Source organism: Myxine glutinosa, chromosome 1 (genome assembly GCF_964187855.1).
Source record: "Myxine glutinosa chromosome 1, kmMyxGlut1.1, whole genome shotgun sequence".
NCBI classification, from domain to species: domain Eukaryota; kingdom Metazoa; phylum Chordata; class Myxini; order Myxiniformes; family Myxinidae; genus Myxine; species Myxine glutinosa.
The window spans coordinates 310886326-310904555 of record NC_136261.1 but is presented as its reverse complement, the minus strand read 5'-3'; the positions used below and the strand labels follow the sequence as shown (position 1 = coordinate 310904555).

Below are 18230 nucleotides of genomic sequence, written 5' to 3'. Positions count from 1 at the left end.
ACGAGTCACGTGATACGCAAACCGCTCGGCATACTCGATTAGCGTGGTTTGTGCGAGGTCCGGTCCCCGTTTTTGTGGCAGCGTGGGTACCAAAAGTACGTGTGGCATCGACCGGATACCCTTTTCTACGCTCGCTGCGGGAGTGGCGATTCGGCCTAGTGCAATCGAAGACCCGAGGGGGAAAAAGGGTTTAACCCCCCCCCCCCCCCCTGTACGTCGACGGGCTTCGGGAGATCCGCAATATATGTATGTATGTATGTGTGTATGTATGTATGTGTATATGTATATATATATATATACTGAAACGCAAAAGAAACTTACCACCTTTGAAACCTTTAAATATCAACAATAACACTGCGTGTAGTAAATGTGTGAACTTATTTGTGGACAATAGTGTCCTCACTGTCAGACAAAACGGTCATGGATGGTCACTTGAACCTTCAATGGTCACTTCATAGCACAGCTGTTGAACAGCCGTTTTGACTGTCAGTGATTACCCAAGGGGTACGGGGATGATTTTAATGAGCTGCACGTGATGTCTTGATATTGGCTTTAAAAAGGCCAGTGCAAAATGGGCATTTTGACCAAAAAATTTGACCATTTTGACCAACTTCAAAAAGACCGAAAACGCAAAAGAAACTTATCACTTGTTTGAAATGTAATAAAATTGTAACAGTTCAAAATAAAACAAACCAACAATTGCTAATTGAAACATTGGCATTTTATTGATGACATGTCAAGTTTTTGACCAAGATACACCATCTCATCAGTTTGTTCTACAGTACAGAACAGCACAGGGTGCAATGTCAGTCCCCTTTCAATAGCGTGTGTGGCCACCATTGTTTTGGATACAGGCAGTGCATCGTCGGCATATACTGCCTACCAGTCTTTGGATGGATTGCTGCTGGATTCTGTCCCACTCAGTCCTCAATGTCTGAAGCAGCTCTGCCCATGTCCTGGCCCTGCCAACTACGTGTCTCCCAAGCTCATCCCACAGGTGCTCTATGGGATTCAGGTCAGGGGAGAACGCAGGCCACTGCATGGTGTTGATGTTCTCGCCTTGGAGAAATGCAGTGGTAAAGCGAGCAGCATGGGGACGAGCGTTGTCATGCTGAAAGGTTCTCAGTTCTGGGTGGTCTAGCAGGAATGGCAGCAGATGAGGTCGCAGGATGTTATCCACATACCGCTGGGTGTTAAGATTCCCATCCACAACCACCAGTGGCGTCCTGTACCGGCCTGATATGGCGGCCCACACCATCACACTTGGGCCACCCCACCTGTTGGCTTGACGCACGCAACAATCGGCATATCGCTCGCCAGTTCTTCTCCAGACACGCTCACGCCCATCAGGACTGTCCACACAGAACCTTGACTCATCGCTGAAAGCGACCTCGTTCCACTGCGCCAAGGTCCACCGCTGATGCTGCTGGCACCATATCTGTCGGTTGCGGCGATGGGCAGCCATCATCACGGGGCCTCTGTATGGTCTTCTGGCAGTCAGACCATAGTCATGCAGTCGTCTTCGTGCAGTATCATTGGAGATCCGTGGTTTGCATGCCCTGGAGTTTCTGCCGCAGTGCGGGATGCTGGACGGCATCGATCCCGCAGGTGACTTCGGACCATCTGCCTGTCCTGCCTTGCAGTGGTGACTCATGGCCTCCCTGATCGAGGTCTGTCATCTGCAGAGTTGTGGAGGGTGTCTCTGTCCACCAGGGCCGATATCGTCTGGTGTGAACAGCCAAGGCGACGTGCCACCTCACGGTAGCTCAGTCCACCTTGCAGCATGCCCAGGGCACGCTGCCGTTTATCCCTTGACAATCGTGGCATGTTGATTGAAATGCCCATTTTGCACTGGCCTTTTTAAAGCCAATATCAAGACATCACGTGCAGCTCATTAAAATCATCCCGTACCCCTTGGCTAATCACTGACAGTCAAAACGGCTGTTCAACAGCTGTGCTATGAAGTGACCATTGAAGGTTCAAGTGACCATCCGTGACCGTTTTGTCTGACAGTGAGGACACTATTGTCCACAAATAAGTTCACACATTTACTACACGCAGTGTTATTGTTGATATTTAAAGGTTTCAAAGGTGGTAAGTTTCTTTTGCGTTTCAGTATATATATATATATATACAGACTTGGCATTTAATATGGAATATATATTTTTTTTTCTTGACTTGGGTTTACTTTCTTAACTCAGTATATCAATCTGGTGAGTTTCTTTTACACTTTGGTGATTTATTTGTTAAAAGAACCATGTCACTGATTGTCTGTCGCAGCAAGAAGTCAACAACAGGATTATATCACAGGTGGCGTGGCAAAATGTACGGACAGGTGCATTTGACGATTGGCTTCACAGTCGGGTATACAAGGGCTGTTGCGTTCTGTATTAGTGGAAAACAAATGCTGCACGTCTCCAAAAGTTATTTCCGCTTCCTCTGGAGATGGCCCGTCAACTTGACAATGCTGTTTGTCATGGAGTGGTGGCTTTACGAAATTAAGGCATGAAAGAGCGTGCTATTGCTCGGCAGTATGGCATCACTCAAGGTCAGGTGTCAAAGATCCTGAAACGAAATGCTCAGAGGGGTGTCCCTACTCCAATACCGAGGCCAGGACGTCCCCGCAGAACCATAAGGAGGGATGATCGCCAGCTGCACCGGTTAGTCCGCAATGGCCGTACCAAGTCAGCTAATCGGCTTAGGGCTGAGTGGCAGCAACTGACAAATGTGCCTGTATCCAGAAGCCGAGTCAACCAACGACTGGTTCAAGCAGGCTATCGTGCCAGGCGTCCCCTGAGAAAGTCACGCCTGACCAGACAACACAGCCAGCGCCGATTGCAGTGGGCCAGAGAGCACCGTCAATGGCAGCAAGGACACTCGAATCATGTGATCTTCAGTGACGAGTCTAGATTTCTGGTCTATCGGCAAGATGGCCACGTCCAAGTGTGCAGACAAGTGCATGAAGCCTACAACGAAGATTGTATAGTGCCAAGAGTCCAAGCTGGAGGTGGTGGGGTGACCGTTTGGGCTGCTTTTCTTGCAGGGGGCAAAACTGACCTGGTTGTTCTGAATGGAAACCTGAACCAGTTCAAGTACAGAGCCATTCTGGAAGAAACATTGCTTCCATTTGCTCGTGCAGCCTTTCGAGGAAACTTTGTCTTCCAAGATGACAATGCACGGCCTCATCGTGCTCGCATGATCCAACACTTTCTTGCTGACCGTGGTGTAGAGCATATGGAGTGGCCTGCCATGTCCCCGGATATGAATCCGATAGAGAACTTGTGGGCAGAATTATCGCGTCAAATCGACCACTTGGACCAGCAGCCGACCTCTGTGCGTGAATTGCAGCAGGCTATTGTCACTGCATGGCAAGCGATTCCTGTCCAAACCTTGGCAAATCTCGTGAACAGCATGCCTCAACATGTACGTGCTCTCCTGAATGCTCGTGGGGGTTACACGAAGTACTGAACTGTAATTTTACTGTCCGTAATCCCAGTCGTAATTTAACTTTTTTTTTTGTTAAAATTTTTTTTGGCTAATGTGCAAAATAAAGATACTTCTGGAAAACGTACAGAGGTTTAACACAGTACTGTCCATGAATTGAGTTCGATATCAGTTTACATCACTTTCAAGGATCAATTTATTTGTTTCGAAATGTCAAATGTGGTTTTTGTTTCTTTTAAAGGTCACATTAACAAAATCTAGAATAATTTCAACATAATTCCAATGAACTTTTGGTTCTAAGACATCTTGAAAAGTAAGTTCACCCCCACAAAAAAAAATTCCATATTAAATGCCGTCTGTGTATATATATATATATATATATATATATATATATATATATATATATATATATATATATATATATATATATATATATGGCTATTTCCACAATAAATGGTCATTTTGACGGACCCTACTTTGAAGTGTATTCTTGACTGGATATGTTGGTCGAAGAAGGTGAGCTAAATTCTGTTTGAGGGCACATGCAATAAAGTTATAATGGAGATAAAATCATCGCCGAGTAGTGCCTCGTTTCATTTGTGTGGGAGTGTATTGTATGAAAGAGTGTGATACAGAAAGCACTTTTTGTGTACTATTGTATTGTACATCATGTTCATGTCTCTCAGGTTGGCCCTGTTTGAAATCTGGGTGATAATTATTTTAGTTGTTGTTGAACACTCCGGTCAGTTCTTTCAATTCAGTTAGAGTTCAATCTATTTCTGTTTCATAGTTTTTTTGGGAGAGACCGCAAAACTTCATTACCCACGTAACGCATGTCCGTCAAAATATTGCATGAGTAAGACAGCAGAGTTGTAAAATAGTCGGAAGATGTACACATTTTATGCTTGCAACAAAATATGCAGGGGTGCTTATACCTTCCGTTCACAAATGTCAAATAAGGCCTACTTTGTAAATACTAATGAATAAAATGTTACTAATTCGTAAGTGTGTTGTCCGTCAAATTGTTACGTGGGTAATATCATGTAATTCCCAAATCGGTAAGCATGGTGAGCACCGCTGCACAATCCATTGAAACACGGTTTCTTAGCAGACCTCGCTTACCCACTACCAGCATCACAAAACAATCGCTAGTTCCATGGGAATCTCGACACTACGATCTGTCCAATGTGTTACATGGGTAAGCAATTACGTGAGTAATGTTACTGAGTTTTATTGATGGCCTAAATTAAAATGGGAAGTGGTAAAAACATTGCTCTCGTTTCATACCAGTCCTCTTCAACCACGATAAATATGCTGCATTCCCAAATTCACTACATCTCATTTAAAAAAATCCCTACCCATACTACGAAAAGAGACGGATCCTCACCGCATCGGTAATCTCACCACGTAACGGATGACGGAACAGGCGTGTCCGTGTATTGTTACGTGCCAAGACGCGCGCCCACAAGGGCTTGGTTTAATTTCTTGTCGTCTGCTGGCTGAGCGTGCACTCAATTAAATAACGTAATTTGTTATTGGCCAGTGATGATTTCAGTCATCTTTGCTATCCAATGGGATTCCGTGTATGTGGCATTGACATTGTTTATGGGGATTTAGATTGTTTATGGAGTAATTTATACTTGAAAAATTATAAATTAAGGTGGATTTATTAACAGAATGGAGCAATGATTTACCAAAAGGATTCACGTTTCAATTTTGTAGTCGATAGTAAGAAGGTAACAAATGTTTAATAATAATCATGCGTGGCGACTATACCGTCGGCGCGGCGTAAAGTGACGTTAGATTCGTGTATGCGGTCATACTGCTGGCTATTGACCACATTTGTAGTAGGTATGGAGTTAATGAGGGAAGGGCAGGTATACACCGACTACAATGCAGTCCAATTTCTCTCGTTGATTAGTCTATATAAACTTCTTCATGAATGTAGACGTCGTCTACTAATGATACACCGCAAAGACAAAGTTGAAACTTGGACTTGGTATGGCCTGTCCTGGGTAATCAACATTTAGTACGCCCTATGACAAATCCATCATCACCTAATACAGAGGAGAGTTTGGGTGGAAATGTTAGATTTTAAATTATGAATCAAACCTCTGCCGATGACTCTTGACAGTCTCATCTTCAAGTTATAATTGTTTCACAACTTCATTAATAAAACAAAACTTGAGTTACAAGGTGGTGAAAGGAAAAGAAAGACACGGAGTGATGCTCTGCCGACAAGAGTCAAAGACTCACTCAAACATTTATATGAAGAGGTGTCCACCCAGTTGCCAAACAAGAAGGATGTAAGTAAGAAAACTCCTATTGCAAAACGAATCATGAATCGGACTTTGAGGTCTGCATTTGCAATGTGGAAGAAACAACACAAAGATGTAAAGGTTGGATTTTCAATGTTTGTGAGTCTGAGACCTCGACACATCCTGACCCGAAATAAACACAGACGTGAACAATGTCTGTGCGAGTACTGTGAAAATATGAAACTCAAGCTTGATTCAATCAACAATCTTGCTAACAAGCTCGTAAGGCCAGAGGTCAAGGTGAAAGACGTCTTTGATGCAAGCATGTATACACTGTGTCCGAAGCAAGAAGGAGAGAAGTTCAATAACATCAAATGCATTCAGCGCACATGCAGCAAATGTGGTGTATGCTTAATGAAGAAACGACTGTCACCACTTGTAGCTGACCCAACCGTAGAAGTAGAATGGGCACGGTGGGAAAGTGTGCACAACCCAAGGTTTAAACTCTCCAGGAAAACCAGAGTAGTGGAGAAAGGGTCAGTGAACATGTTAATGGAGGAACTGTGCACAGAACTAGAAACATTTAGTTCACATCTTTTCGAAGCTGAGTGGCAGAAGCAGCAATACAACAAAGTGTCAAAATCCCCTCCTAAGGACTCGGTTGTATTGGTGATGGACTATTCACAAAACTTCACATGTGGGTTCCAAAGAGAGGTCCAGAGTGCACACTGGAGTCAAGAGCAAGTTACTCTGCATCCAGTAGTCGCGTTCTATGAATGTCCTCATAAAACCATGGTGAAAGAAGCAATACACATTGTCTCTGATGACAGATGCCACGACTCCCACGCGGTAGCTCAGTTCATGAAAGACATCAATAAGCATCTCCTTGAAATTCAATAAGAGGCCGAGGAAACATGCACATTAATGAAACAAGAAAGAGAAATCAAAGATTGCAAACCCTCGCGAGGATGTATTTTCAGTGGTTTTTAAGGCTTTTGTGTTCAAACAAATATGGTGGCCGAACCACGTGTCCGATGACGTCATCATTATTTTTTTCTAAACTAATTTATTCCTAGATTAGCACATGTGCTATGTGCTATGTATTAATGCAGTTCTCCATGAAGGATAAAAATGCTAGGTCATTAAACTCTCAGATAAACATGATCAGCATGGATCTGTGGGCCTTGTCATGTTGATATCCTTGAATCTTGCTCTTCTCTGCTAGGTCTTTAAGATCCAAGATAATCATGATCGGCATGGACCTGTCATTTCTCAAAATCATCTGCAATTGAAGCATATAATAACTTTCGTATATTTTGAATAAAAATACAAATACACCCACACTCACACCCTCAAATTACTCAAGAATTTGTTGTATTGCTTTAATCATGTGTTTCAGTTTGATTTATGATCATCATACATGAAATCATTTGGTATTTTATTCTGTAGAAGTAAAAAAAAAAAAGTAAATTGAGTTCATGCTGTGTCCGTCCCCTGTTACGCGTGTAACGTGTTCCTTATGAAAGGGCATATCTACTTTGAAGATCAGACAAAAACTTAAAGATGCATATTGATATGCCAAGACTCTACAACAGGAATGCCCTTTCTGTTGAGAGTTTGCAGGGATGTGATCAAGAACTGTGAATGGGTTTTATGACTGCAAGGCAAATGTAATGGAAGAAATACTGTTTAACAGTGTGTGGTATGTAGGAATACATTTGTATTCATTTCTCCAAACTTATTCTTTTCTCTTGATCAGTTGTGTGATTCAACATGGTAGTCCAGGCTCTTCAAAATAACATTGCTAAGATTGTTTTCATTGATGACTGTAACCTCCCTCCAGAGTTAGAATTCCGTCCTCTGTTACGTGAGTAATACGCCCTACGGTGAGGCATACATTGTGTAACAGTTTTGTAGAACCTTCCGAAGTTATCTTAATACTCTGTATTTTGAAAAGGCAAGTGTGTGCATTCATAATATACACTGAACTTTTATCATGTTTTATTTTCAATTTTGGGATATTGTTTCACCCATGTGGACACTTTACTATGGAATTACGATATACTATGGAAATATATACTTATGGAAATCGCCCCAAATAAGGCATAAAGCCACTCTAGGTAAGGGGCTAAGGGTAGGTTATATAAACATATGGATAAAGCAAAATAAAATTAAAGAAAGAAAAAATAACAAGCAAACACACAAGACACAGGAAGTAACAGAAGTCAGGTAAAATGTGATGAAACTTCAAAGATGGACGAAGTAGGAATTGACATTCCTCTTAAAGCTGAGTATATCGTAGAATAATGTGAAGCACGTTACAGGTCGTGAATTCCTGAGGGAGATAGGTCAAGGGATAAAACTATCTGCATAGCCTTTCGTTCTGCACTTTGGATCAGCAAGAGTGCATGGGTGTGCAGAGATGGCAAACCGAGTCTTGAACACTTACAGAGGAGGAACCAAGATCAAAAGTCCAACAGAACTTTCAGTTCAGAATCATTGGAATCTCCCACGATGAAGCAAACTCCAAGTGCCTTTCACTCACTCACCGCAGGCAGGTTGGTGGTCTTTCCGTCTTCTACCGACTCCTCTCTGGCCTTGCCCCCCAAATATTCCTACAGGTCGCACAAGATCTGCCTGCAACCCTCTTATGGTTAAACTGCCAAAATCAAGACTCTCTGCTCACCTTCACTCCTTCATTCCTCTTTTCTCTGCCTCTGGAACAAACTCCCTCACTCTCTTCAATCCCACTCCACCCTCTAGGTCTTTAAAACAGCTGTTCACCACCATCTCTTATCTTCCCCCATCCAAAACGTCGATCTTTTCTACCCCGGCTAATTTCACCCCAAATCCACTTTTTTGAAATACCAACTTCCGTCCTGGAAGTCCTTGGTGTCCTTGGGTTTTATATTTCTCCTGCCCCCCCCCCCTTCCCACGCCTCCTCCCCCCAAGCCCTCTCCCTCCCACACATCTCCCTGCTCTCAAATGTTATGTTTGTGTGCTTCCCCTTCTCTCCCCATCTTGTCTTCCGCTCCCTCTTTTTATATATCTTGTTTGTCTGGTTGATTTGTTTGTGAAATAAATGCTAGCCCTTTCACGAGCCTCGATTCAGGATACAAAAAAAAACAAAAAAAAACAAAAAAACATTTGCCAAGAAGATATCTGTAGAACAAACTAAGAGTGGCAAATGACCGATGGTGAGAAAGCGGTTGAAGAGTTGAACACATCTCCACACCACCAGGTTGACTATGCATTTCTGGAGACTATCAAGTAAAGACAAGTGGCAGGCTGGTGCATCAGTCCAAATGTGGCAACAGTACTCCATGAGGAGATGTATTGTTGTCTTGTACAGGTACAAAACGGCCTCAGGAAGTAAATACCTCTGCGCTCGATAAAGACAACCAACTCGCTTGGAAGCACTCTTAGCAATACCAGAAATGTACTTATCCCAAGGGAGGTTAGAGGAGATGTCCAAATCAATAAGCCAAAGCTCAGATGATGCTGTTAAGGTTGAAGACCCCATGTGCACAGAAGGGAAAGACCTGCTTCTAGAGCAAGACATGGAAAACAATTTAGTTTTCTTTGCATTGAAGGTTACCAGCCAGTCATGCCCCCACTTCAACACATTATCCAAATCATTGCCCAATGAAACTCCAACCTTTCTCAAACCTGAAACTACATGGCTAGCTGAGACAGAACATTATCAGGAAGATCATCGATATAAACAAGGAACAGAGTGTGACCAAGGACAGAGCCCTGTGGAAAACCAGAATTGATGGAGCAGGTTGGAGAAGATTGATCCTCAAGCACCTCCTTCATCTTGAGATTTGTAATGAGAGCCGGAATGATTGAACGCATCACTCGAGATACACCATTCGGCTGAAGCTTGTGGACCAGACCCGTTTGCCACACTTTTATCAAAGGCTTTTGAGATATGCAAAGCAACTAATTGAGCTTCACCCTTGAGCTCTAAGTTTTGTTTGGTATCCCACTGATAGGCCAGATCTGCAGCTGGACGTTAACCAAAATATAATCGGCTTGGTCTTGTCACCTACCTAAATCATCCATCAAGTTTCCTCCAAATCCGTCCACAACTTTTTGAGATATTGTGCTATGTATCGTTTTGGGCCCAATCTCCCAATTGTGAAGAATCACTTTAAAAATTCTAGTATCCGCATCCGAATCGGGATCTTCACCAAAATGTAATACATTTATCGTTGTCACACACCCAACGTGTCCGCAAAGTTTAGTGTAAATCCATCCATAACCTTTTGAGATATCGTGCTCACAGTCAGACAGACACATAGGGGTGAAAACATAACCTTTGCTGGCCGAGGTAATAAAGTTAAAAATGTGTGTTAATCCAAAAATGTTAAATTTTAGAGTAAAATTGAACACCAAAAGGACATCTAGTTACCGTATAGTTAAAGTGCTTATTTCTCTACATGGTTAGAGGGATGTTTTGGGCAGTACTGCATTTTCATCGATACAGCATTTCAGTGTCGATCTTCTAAATCACCCTGGAAGCATCAAAATTAACCAGTGTATAAACTGGTGTCACATGTCAACCCAACCCTGCATATTGTCACCTCCCTGAAAGTCTTCCATGAACCATCTTGTTTTTGAAAATCCAATAACACTCTAGTTTTTTTCAAAGACAATCTCAGTTTCCAGAAGTATCAAATCAATCTCCTCAATACGGTCACTTTTCAGCTGCATAGGAACCCACGACCTGGCCACCACCACACCCAAAACGGAGTTGCAAAGCAAACCGACGATTGGAAAGGTTGTGATATTTTCATTACATTGATGCAAAAGATGCAATCGATCCGTTGTCAAACAGTGAAGCACTAATGGGCCGAAAGACATCAAACTTGTGATGGTGATGTCCTCTCGTTGGCTGGTTTCCACAATGGGTGACCGGTACCTCGAGGTGATGTGCCGGTAATGGTTCAGTGAAAAAATACGGGTGCAGTAATGCCTGAAGAAAAGGATGAAGAAGAAGAAAATCTATGCATCACAAAACTGGCAATAATGTATTGAGATCACACTTAACATGACGCCGAGCCCATACAAGTTCAGTGATACAGTCGTGGCCAAAAATATTGGCACCCTTGCACTTTTTTCAAATAATGCACCATTTCTACCGGAAAATTGTTGAAATTAAACAATCTTTTGGTATCCTCATATGTATTTCTTTGGTTTGCAGTGGAACAAAACAGAAAAAGCTGAAAAAATACTAAATCTTAGCTTATTCCACACAGAAATCCTAAAAAGTCCTGGACAATATTATTGGCACCTTTTAGAAGTTGTTAGAAATAATTATATTTTAAGCAGGTGATTCTCCTTAACTTTGGAAATGAACTCACCTGTGGTGAATTGCAGGTGCCCGCAATACAAAAATCACTCATTAAACCAGTTTGAATAGAGAAAAGGATTGATTCTGCTGTTTTGTGTCACTGCGTGTACCGCAATGAGCATGGAGAAAAGAAAGAAAACCAGAGAATTGTCTGTGGAGGTCAGACACAAGATTGTAGCCAAGCTCAAGGCTACAAGTCCATCTCCAGAGACCATGACGTTCCTCTATCCACCGTACGTAATGTTATCAGAAGGTTTAAGGCCCACGACACTGCAGCCAACCTCCCTGGATGTGGCCGCACGAGACAACTTGATCGAAGATTGCAGCAAAAGATTGTTCGAATGGTGCAGAAAGCACCTTGATCACCTGCCAAACAGATTCAAGCTGACCTTCAGACACAAGGTACGACAGTTTCAACTCGCACTATCCGTCGCCAACTCAATGAAAGTGGGTTGGTTCAATGGTAGGAGACCCAGGAGGACCCCACTGCTGAGAGAGAGAGAGAGACATAAGAAAGCCTGACTGGAGTTTTCCAAAACACACCTGAACACACCAAAATCCTTCTGGGAGAATGTCCTGTGGACAGATGAGACCAAATTAGAGATGTTTGGTAAAGCACATCATCTCTATGTTTACAGAAAACAAAGTTGAGCCTTCAAAGAAAAGAACACCTTCCCTACAGTCAGACATGGAGAAGGTTCAGTGATGTTTTGGGGTTGCTGTGCTGCCTCGGGCACTGGGTGCCTTGAATGTGTGCATGGCATCCTGAAAGCAGATTACCAAGGCATTTTGGAGCACAATGTTCAACCCAGTGTCAGAAAGCTGGGTCTCCATCGAAGGTCATGGGTCATGCAGCAGGACAATGACCCCAAACACTTCAAAAAGCACCCAGGAATAGTTCAAGACAAAGCGCTGGACCGTTCTGAAGTGGCCAGCAATGAGTCCAGATCAAAATCCCATTGAATACCTGTGGGGAGATCTGAAAACAGCAGTTGGGAGAAGGCACCCTTCAAATCTGGGAGAACTGGAGCAGTTTGCACAAGATTGGGCCAAACTGCCAGTAGAGAGGTGCAGGAAGCTCATTCATGGCTATAGGAAGCATTTGACTGCAGTTATTTTGTCCAAAGGCCGTGCTACCAAATATTAAGTCGAGGGTGTCAATAATTTTGTCAATGTCATTTCTTTTTATTTTCTGATTTAAAAGGATATATTAAGTTCTGAATCAAAATCAAAGGTTCTGTAATTTTAACAGTGAAATAAAGAATTGTGGAGACCAAATATTTTTGCCAATTGCAACTTTTTTTTTTGGAGAAAATTGTGAGTTATTTGAAAAAAAGTGCAATGGTGCCAATATTTTTGGCGACGACTAAGTTTCCTCACAACAAGCCGACTGGCCTGAACAGGTAGCACAATAGATTTCCTGAAACTAATAAGACAATGGGAGTTTCAGCATCATTGGTCTCTTGAATTGAGGGAAACTGTTGAGGTTAATTGGACGGCTCAATCAGTCTGCAAAGCTGTAATGTTTCAATAAAATAAGAACCACCCTTCTTGTTGCACAAGCACCCCCATAAATATTTCCCCTCTGCAACCACCACTTTTTGTTGCAAGGTCAGACTCACATCTGCAGCACGAATGCGTTGCCCTGATGGATACAGCAAGAAACGCTGCAACAATGTCACGGCTTCTGGTGGAGCATCTGGCACAACTTCCTCCATTGGTCGAGGTAAACTTTCACGGAAAGTAATCTTGTGAAAATCCGGTAGCTCAGAAACCTCCTGTGGGGAGAAGAAGAGTGACGCACATGGTTATTTTCGTGGAATGTTCACACACTGCTGATGATATCAAATATTTCAGTCAATGCAACAAGTTTGCGTACCGGCCACGAATGCTCGTTAGGAGTGCCAAAGACACCAATGATGCAGCACAACTGCTCGATGTCGCTCTCCCCGTGAAACAGCGGGGAATTGTTGAGAAGTTCACCAAAGATGCAACCAACTGCCCTGATTTAGCAAACAGCAAATAAGAGGCATTAAAGGTCCTGTGCCATGTCTGCATAAATACTGTTTTTTTTGTAGCACTACAACTATTTTAAGCAGCTTGTTTGGTGTTCTGATCAGTCAGTGCATGCGATGACTCCAGGTTCAAATGGTGTCCATTTATCCAATATCTTCTTGTGTTATTATTCAATATCTTCTTGCCGAGAAGCCTCAGACTACAGACTTGGCATTTAATATGGAATTTTTTTTTTCTTCTTGACTTGGGTTTACTTTCTGAACTCGGTATATCAATCTGGTGAGTTTCTTTTACGCTTCGGTGATTTCTTTGTTAAAAGAACCATGTCACTGATTGTCTGTCGCAGCAAGAAGTCAATAACAGGATTATATCACAGGTGGCGTGACAAAATGTACGGACAGGTACATTTGACGATTGGCTTCACAATCGGGTATATAAGGGTTGTTGCGTTCTGTATTAGTGGAAAACAACTGCTGCAGCTGCACGTCTACAAAAGTTATTGCCGCTTCCCCTGGAGATGGTCCGTCAACTCGACAATGCTGTTTGTCATTTAGTGGTTGGTTTACGAAATTCCGGCATGAAACGGCGTGCTATTGCTCGGCAGTATGGCATCACTCAAGGTCAGGTGTCAAAGATCCTGAAACGAAATGCTCAGAGGGGTGTCCCTACTCCAATACCGAGGTCAGGACGTCCCCGCAGAACCACAAGGAGGGATGATCGCTCGCTGCACCGGCTAGTCCGCAATGGCTGTACGAAGTCAGCTAATCAGCTTCGGGCTGAGTGGCAGCTATGTGCCTGTATCCAGAAGGCTCGTCAACCAACGACTGGTTCAAGCAGGCTATCGTGCCAGGCGTCCCCTGAGAAAGCCACGTCTGACCAGACAACACCGCCAGCGCCGATTGCAGTGGGCCAGAGAGCACCGTCAATGGCAGCCAGGACACTGGAATCACATGATCTTCAGTGACAAGTCTAGATTTCTGGTCTATCGTCAATATGGCCGCGTCCGAGTGTGCAGACAAGTGCATGAAGCCTACAACGAAGATTGTATAGTGCCAAGAGTCTAAGCTGGAGGTGGTGGGGTGACCGTTTGGGCTGCTTTTCATGCAGGGGGCAAAACTGACCTGGTTGTTCTGAATGGAAACCTGAACCAGTTCAAGCACAGGGCCATTCTGGAAGAAACATTGCTTCCATTTGTTCGTGCAGCCTTTCGAGGAAATTTTGTCTTCCAAGATGACAATGCACGGCCTCATCGTGCTCGCATGATCCAACACTTTCTTGCTGACCGTGGTGTAGAGCATATGGAGTGGCCTGCCATGTCCCCGGATATGAATCCGATAGAGAACTTGTGGGCAGAATTAACGCGTCAAATCGACAACTTGGACCAGCAGCCTGCCTCTGTGCGTGAATTGCAGCAGGCTATTGTCACTGCATGGCAAGCGATTCCTGTCCAAACCTTGGCAAATCTCGTGAACAGCTGCCTCAACGTGTACGTGCTCTCCTGAATGATTGTGGGGGTTACACGAAGTACTGAACTGTAATTTTACTGTCCGTAATCCCAGTCGTAATTTAACTTTTGTTTTTGTTAAAAAAATTTTTTGGCTAATGTGCAAAATAAAGAGATACTTCTGGAAAACGCACAGAAGTTTAACACAGTACTGTCCGTGAATTGAGTTCGATATCAGTTTACATCACTTTCAAGGATCAATTTATTTGCTTTGAAATGTCAAATGTGGTTTTTGCTTCTTTTAAAGGTCACATTAACAAAATCTAGAATAATTTCAACATAATTCCAATGAACTTTTGGTTCTAAGTCATCTTGAAAAGTAAGTTCACCCCCACAAAAAAAATATTCCATATTAAATGCCAAGTCTGTATATCGAGTCCTGATCTAAATACACAAATAATCAACAATTGAATTTTACACTTATTGGCGTGGCCACAGCTAGATCTCTCCATTATCCAGTACATGCCATTCTGCTAACTCGATGCTGGTCAATCTCACAAAACCAACATTTTTTAGGCCTATCATCAGTATGGTCCAATTTCATTCATTTTGTATTCGACATAGCAACTTAAGTCAATAAGTCGACTCAAAAGCTTCACTCGAAGTGCAAGTAACAAGTATCAACCTTGAGATACGAGTCGATATTTTCTTCAATATCCCGAGATTCAATGGTTTTCTTCAACAACTTCAACTTCAACAACCATAACTTTTTCTTTAAAGTCGCACTGGATGTGCCCTTCAAGGCCACTACTTTATTTTCAAAAATGGATATTGGGGCTCTCAATCAAAATAAAATGAAAGGTCATTTAGTGACCCAACAATAATTTATATTTATTTACTGGAAAATATTGTTACGGTTTTTAGAACCTTCACTTGTAAAATAATAAGCCTTGTAAATAATTCCCTGTAAATATCCCCATCTCCCAAAGGTCAAAGATCGCACCCTAGATAGGCCACAAGCAACACGTAAAACACCATAGAAACCTCTTCAGTTATCTCATTAGTATGTGTTTCAGGTAAGGATCTGTTCCCAATAGTTGAATCTACGTTGCATTAATGGAATAAGAGTAGGCCCCAAAGTTCCCTTCAAAAGCGGTGGGAGTGGTTTTCTATCTCCCCACAAGACGCCATTGCCCATGTGCTTCATCTCGGAGAAGAAGGGGGAGGAGTCCTCAGAGCTCCAGGAATAAGGCGTGGCCCCGTCAACGCACCATCAAGGGGCGGAGCCGGTGAGCCCTCGTGACCAATCCAGGCCGAGGCGTGTTCACCGGTAGGCGGAGCGAAGCGGACGCGGCTTGATACACGAGGCATGTAATAAAAGCGCCGCCGCGGACTACTTTGAGGGAGGAGCCGCAGACGAACAAGCAGATGAGCCAGAGAGAGCCACGGAGGCGAGCGGCAGAGAGAAAGCCACGGAGATTGACCGGCAGAGCGGCAGAGATTTGAATTATGTACGCAACATACCCGCTTTCCCCCACTATATAATTGTCCGGTCGCGTCCAACGACACGCGGAGCTGTTTGCCGGGTTTCGCCTCAAACCCAAAAGCGTGGGCCGGAGTGCGAGCTTGGAGCCAGACCTCGACGCCTGCCATCTGCATGGACCCTTCTCCTCCTACCATTACCAACTCCCGTGTAAGTCTGTTTGTTCTGTCCTGGGCGTGATAAGTAAGACTGTTTAAGCTTGCCCTGTGTCCTTTTACTTCCTCTACTCGTACATGCTTTTCCTTTCGTTTCCTCTTTTAGTGTAATTAATAAATCATATTTGTTCTTCCTACTCTGGTTTCCTCTCATCCGATCGCTTTCGTGATTTCTTCAATTGAGTACCGGTGGCACGATCAAAACCGCTCAGAATCGGGTTAGTGTTTGCTAACGGCTCGGCAAACTCCATCTTGTCCGGGTCCGAGCAGGGAATTATATCCCTGCTTTGCGGAGGGATTGGCAAAGGTATTTGGGAACCCATTGACCAATCACCCTGGCCAATCTCAACCCCGCAGAGGAGCGTGTAACTTCCAGGACTGGGAGGATCGGCCAGTTTAAAAGACAAGGGGATTAACCCCCCCTTGGTAAGGGGAGCGCCGACCCCCGGATCCGCAACAATATTAACGAAAATCGGCATTTTCAGATAAAGCTGAAAAAGAGTTTTCAAATAATGCGTCATTCACCTCTGTTATTTATTTATTTTTAACAGGATCCAAGGCTCATGGTGGAGCTGCAACACACACACACACACATCTCACACACATGGCCATTCTTTTTATGTTGAAGGCTCCAGTCAGGGACTACATATTCCTCATCGAGGCCAGGCATTAAATAAAAGAGCTGCATTGATAGAAAAGTGAAGAAAGAGACAATAGTATGAGTTTTTGAGGAAGTAAAAATCTGCTTTTTGAAAAGAGGGAGGTCATAACTGTTTGGAAATCCATGAGAAGGTAAAGAGTTCCATAGTTTGGCAGTGGTAGTGAAGAAGCAAACATCATAACGGCCCACCCTTGAGTTGCCAGTGGCCACACAATAATCATGCGATGTAGTGGCTTTTTGAGTATTCCGTGATCTTGCTAATGGTGGAGGTACACGAGCAGCAAGTTATTGGGAGCAGAAACCGAAGTAAGTACAGACGACTACACGAGACAACCACAGCCAATAAGCTTGGGGGATGTGCCCTCACTTCCCGGATCACTCTGGATACCAGTGATAATATAACAATTGTGCCGCCTTTCTCACCACACTCAGCGGGGCATTTCCGAAGGAGGAATTTCCTCCTCCCCATGGATGCCAACCTATGGGATTTTTCCATGCTCTGACCATTTTAAATGCTGAAATTCAAGCAAGGAAGCAACATGTACCCTTTTTAAAGTCTTTGATGTGACTCGGCCAGGGTTCGATTTTTTTATACATGGTCAAGAATCGTGGATGAGCTAGGACACACAAAAGATCAGGAGACCAGATAACAAGGGAACAGCAGGAGAAAGGGGAAACACCAAGGGCAGAGGGAGAAGGTAGACGGAGATAGACAAACAAGGGATGCAGGTAACGATCAGAGTTAGGGGAGAACCCAAGGAGTGGACAAGATGGATACATAAGCCAAATGTTTGGGAAGGGTTCGGTGTAGTTTAACAGATGTTGACAATATCATGGCTTTGGATGGAGGACGACCTGAGATGGTCGTGAACAGCCGTCTTGAAAACTTTAAGGGAAGAATGAGATCGTAGAGAATGTGGAAGTTGGTTCGGCAGGTGGGAACAAGAGGAACAAAAGAGTGGTGAGCAGTGATCCTGGATTTAGGTAGTTTCACCAGAAGGGGGTTGATGGCGCACCGTGTGAGCTCTGCAGAAACCTTGGGGGGTGGGGTGGGGGGGGGGGGGTAGAGGGAGGGGCAAAGCATGGAAAGAGCAGTGGGTGCAAGACCAGAAAGGAGGCGGTATAAGACAGATAAACCACCGGCCTGTCTGCGATGGCGGAGTGATAGACCCAGACTCAGCTTCATCGCAGGAGATTCCAATAATCTTGGAAGCATATGTTTCCACAGCATCAAGCTGAGCAAGATGTAAGGCAGGGAAGCGAGCCCAGAGAGGAGAGCAGTACTCCATCAAGCTGTGGATGAATGCCTTAATGGTGGATAGTTCAGGTGTGTCAAGGAAGGACTTTGT

The 18230-nt window shown here is 43.7% G+C and overlaps 1 protein-coding gene across 6 annotated transcripts in view; it reads right to left on the bottom strand.

The window, feature by feature from the left end:
• Nucleotides 1-5676: 5676 nt before the first annotated feature.
• CDK20 (cyclin dependent kinase 20) overlaps nucleotides 5677-18230 on the bottom strand; it is a 36307-nt gene continuing 23753 nt past the window's right edge. For 4 of the 6 annotated variants that reach the window (XM_078768691.1, XM_078768669.1, XM_078768678.1 and 1 more), the window contains exons 7-9: nucleotides 12942-13065; nucleotides 12685-12840; nucleotides 5677-10684 (exon numbers count right to left, since the gene is read on the bottom strand). In XM_078768691.1, coding sequence (XP_078624817.1) covers nucleotides 10505-10684; nucleotides 12685-12840; nucleotides 12942-13065 — 460 coding nt within the window. In that variant the 3' untranslated portion in view covers nucleotides 5677-10504. The remainder of the gene's footprint in view (nucleotides 10685-12684; nucleotides 12841-12941; nucleotides 13066-18230) is intronic. The other 2 variants (XM_078768696.1, XM_078768703.1) reach the window with 1 other exon arrangement.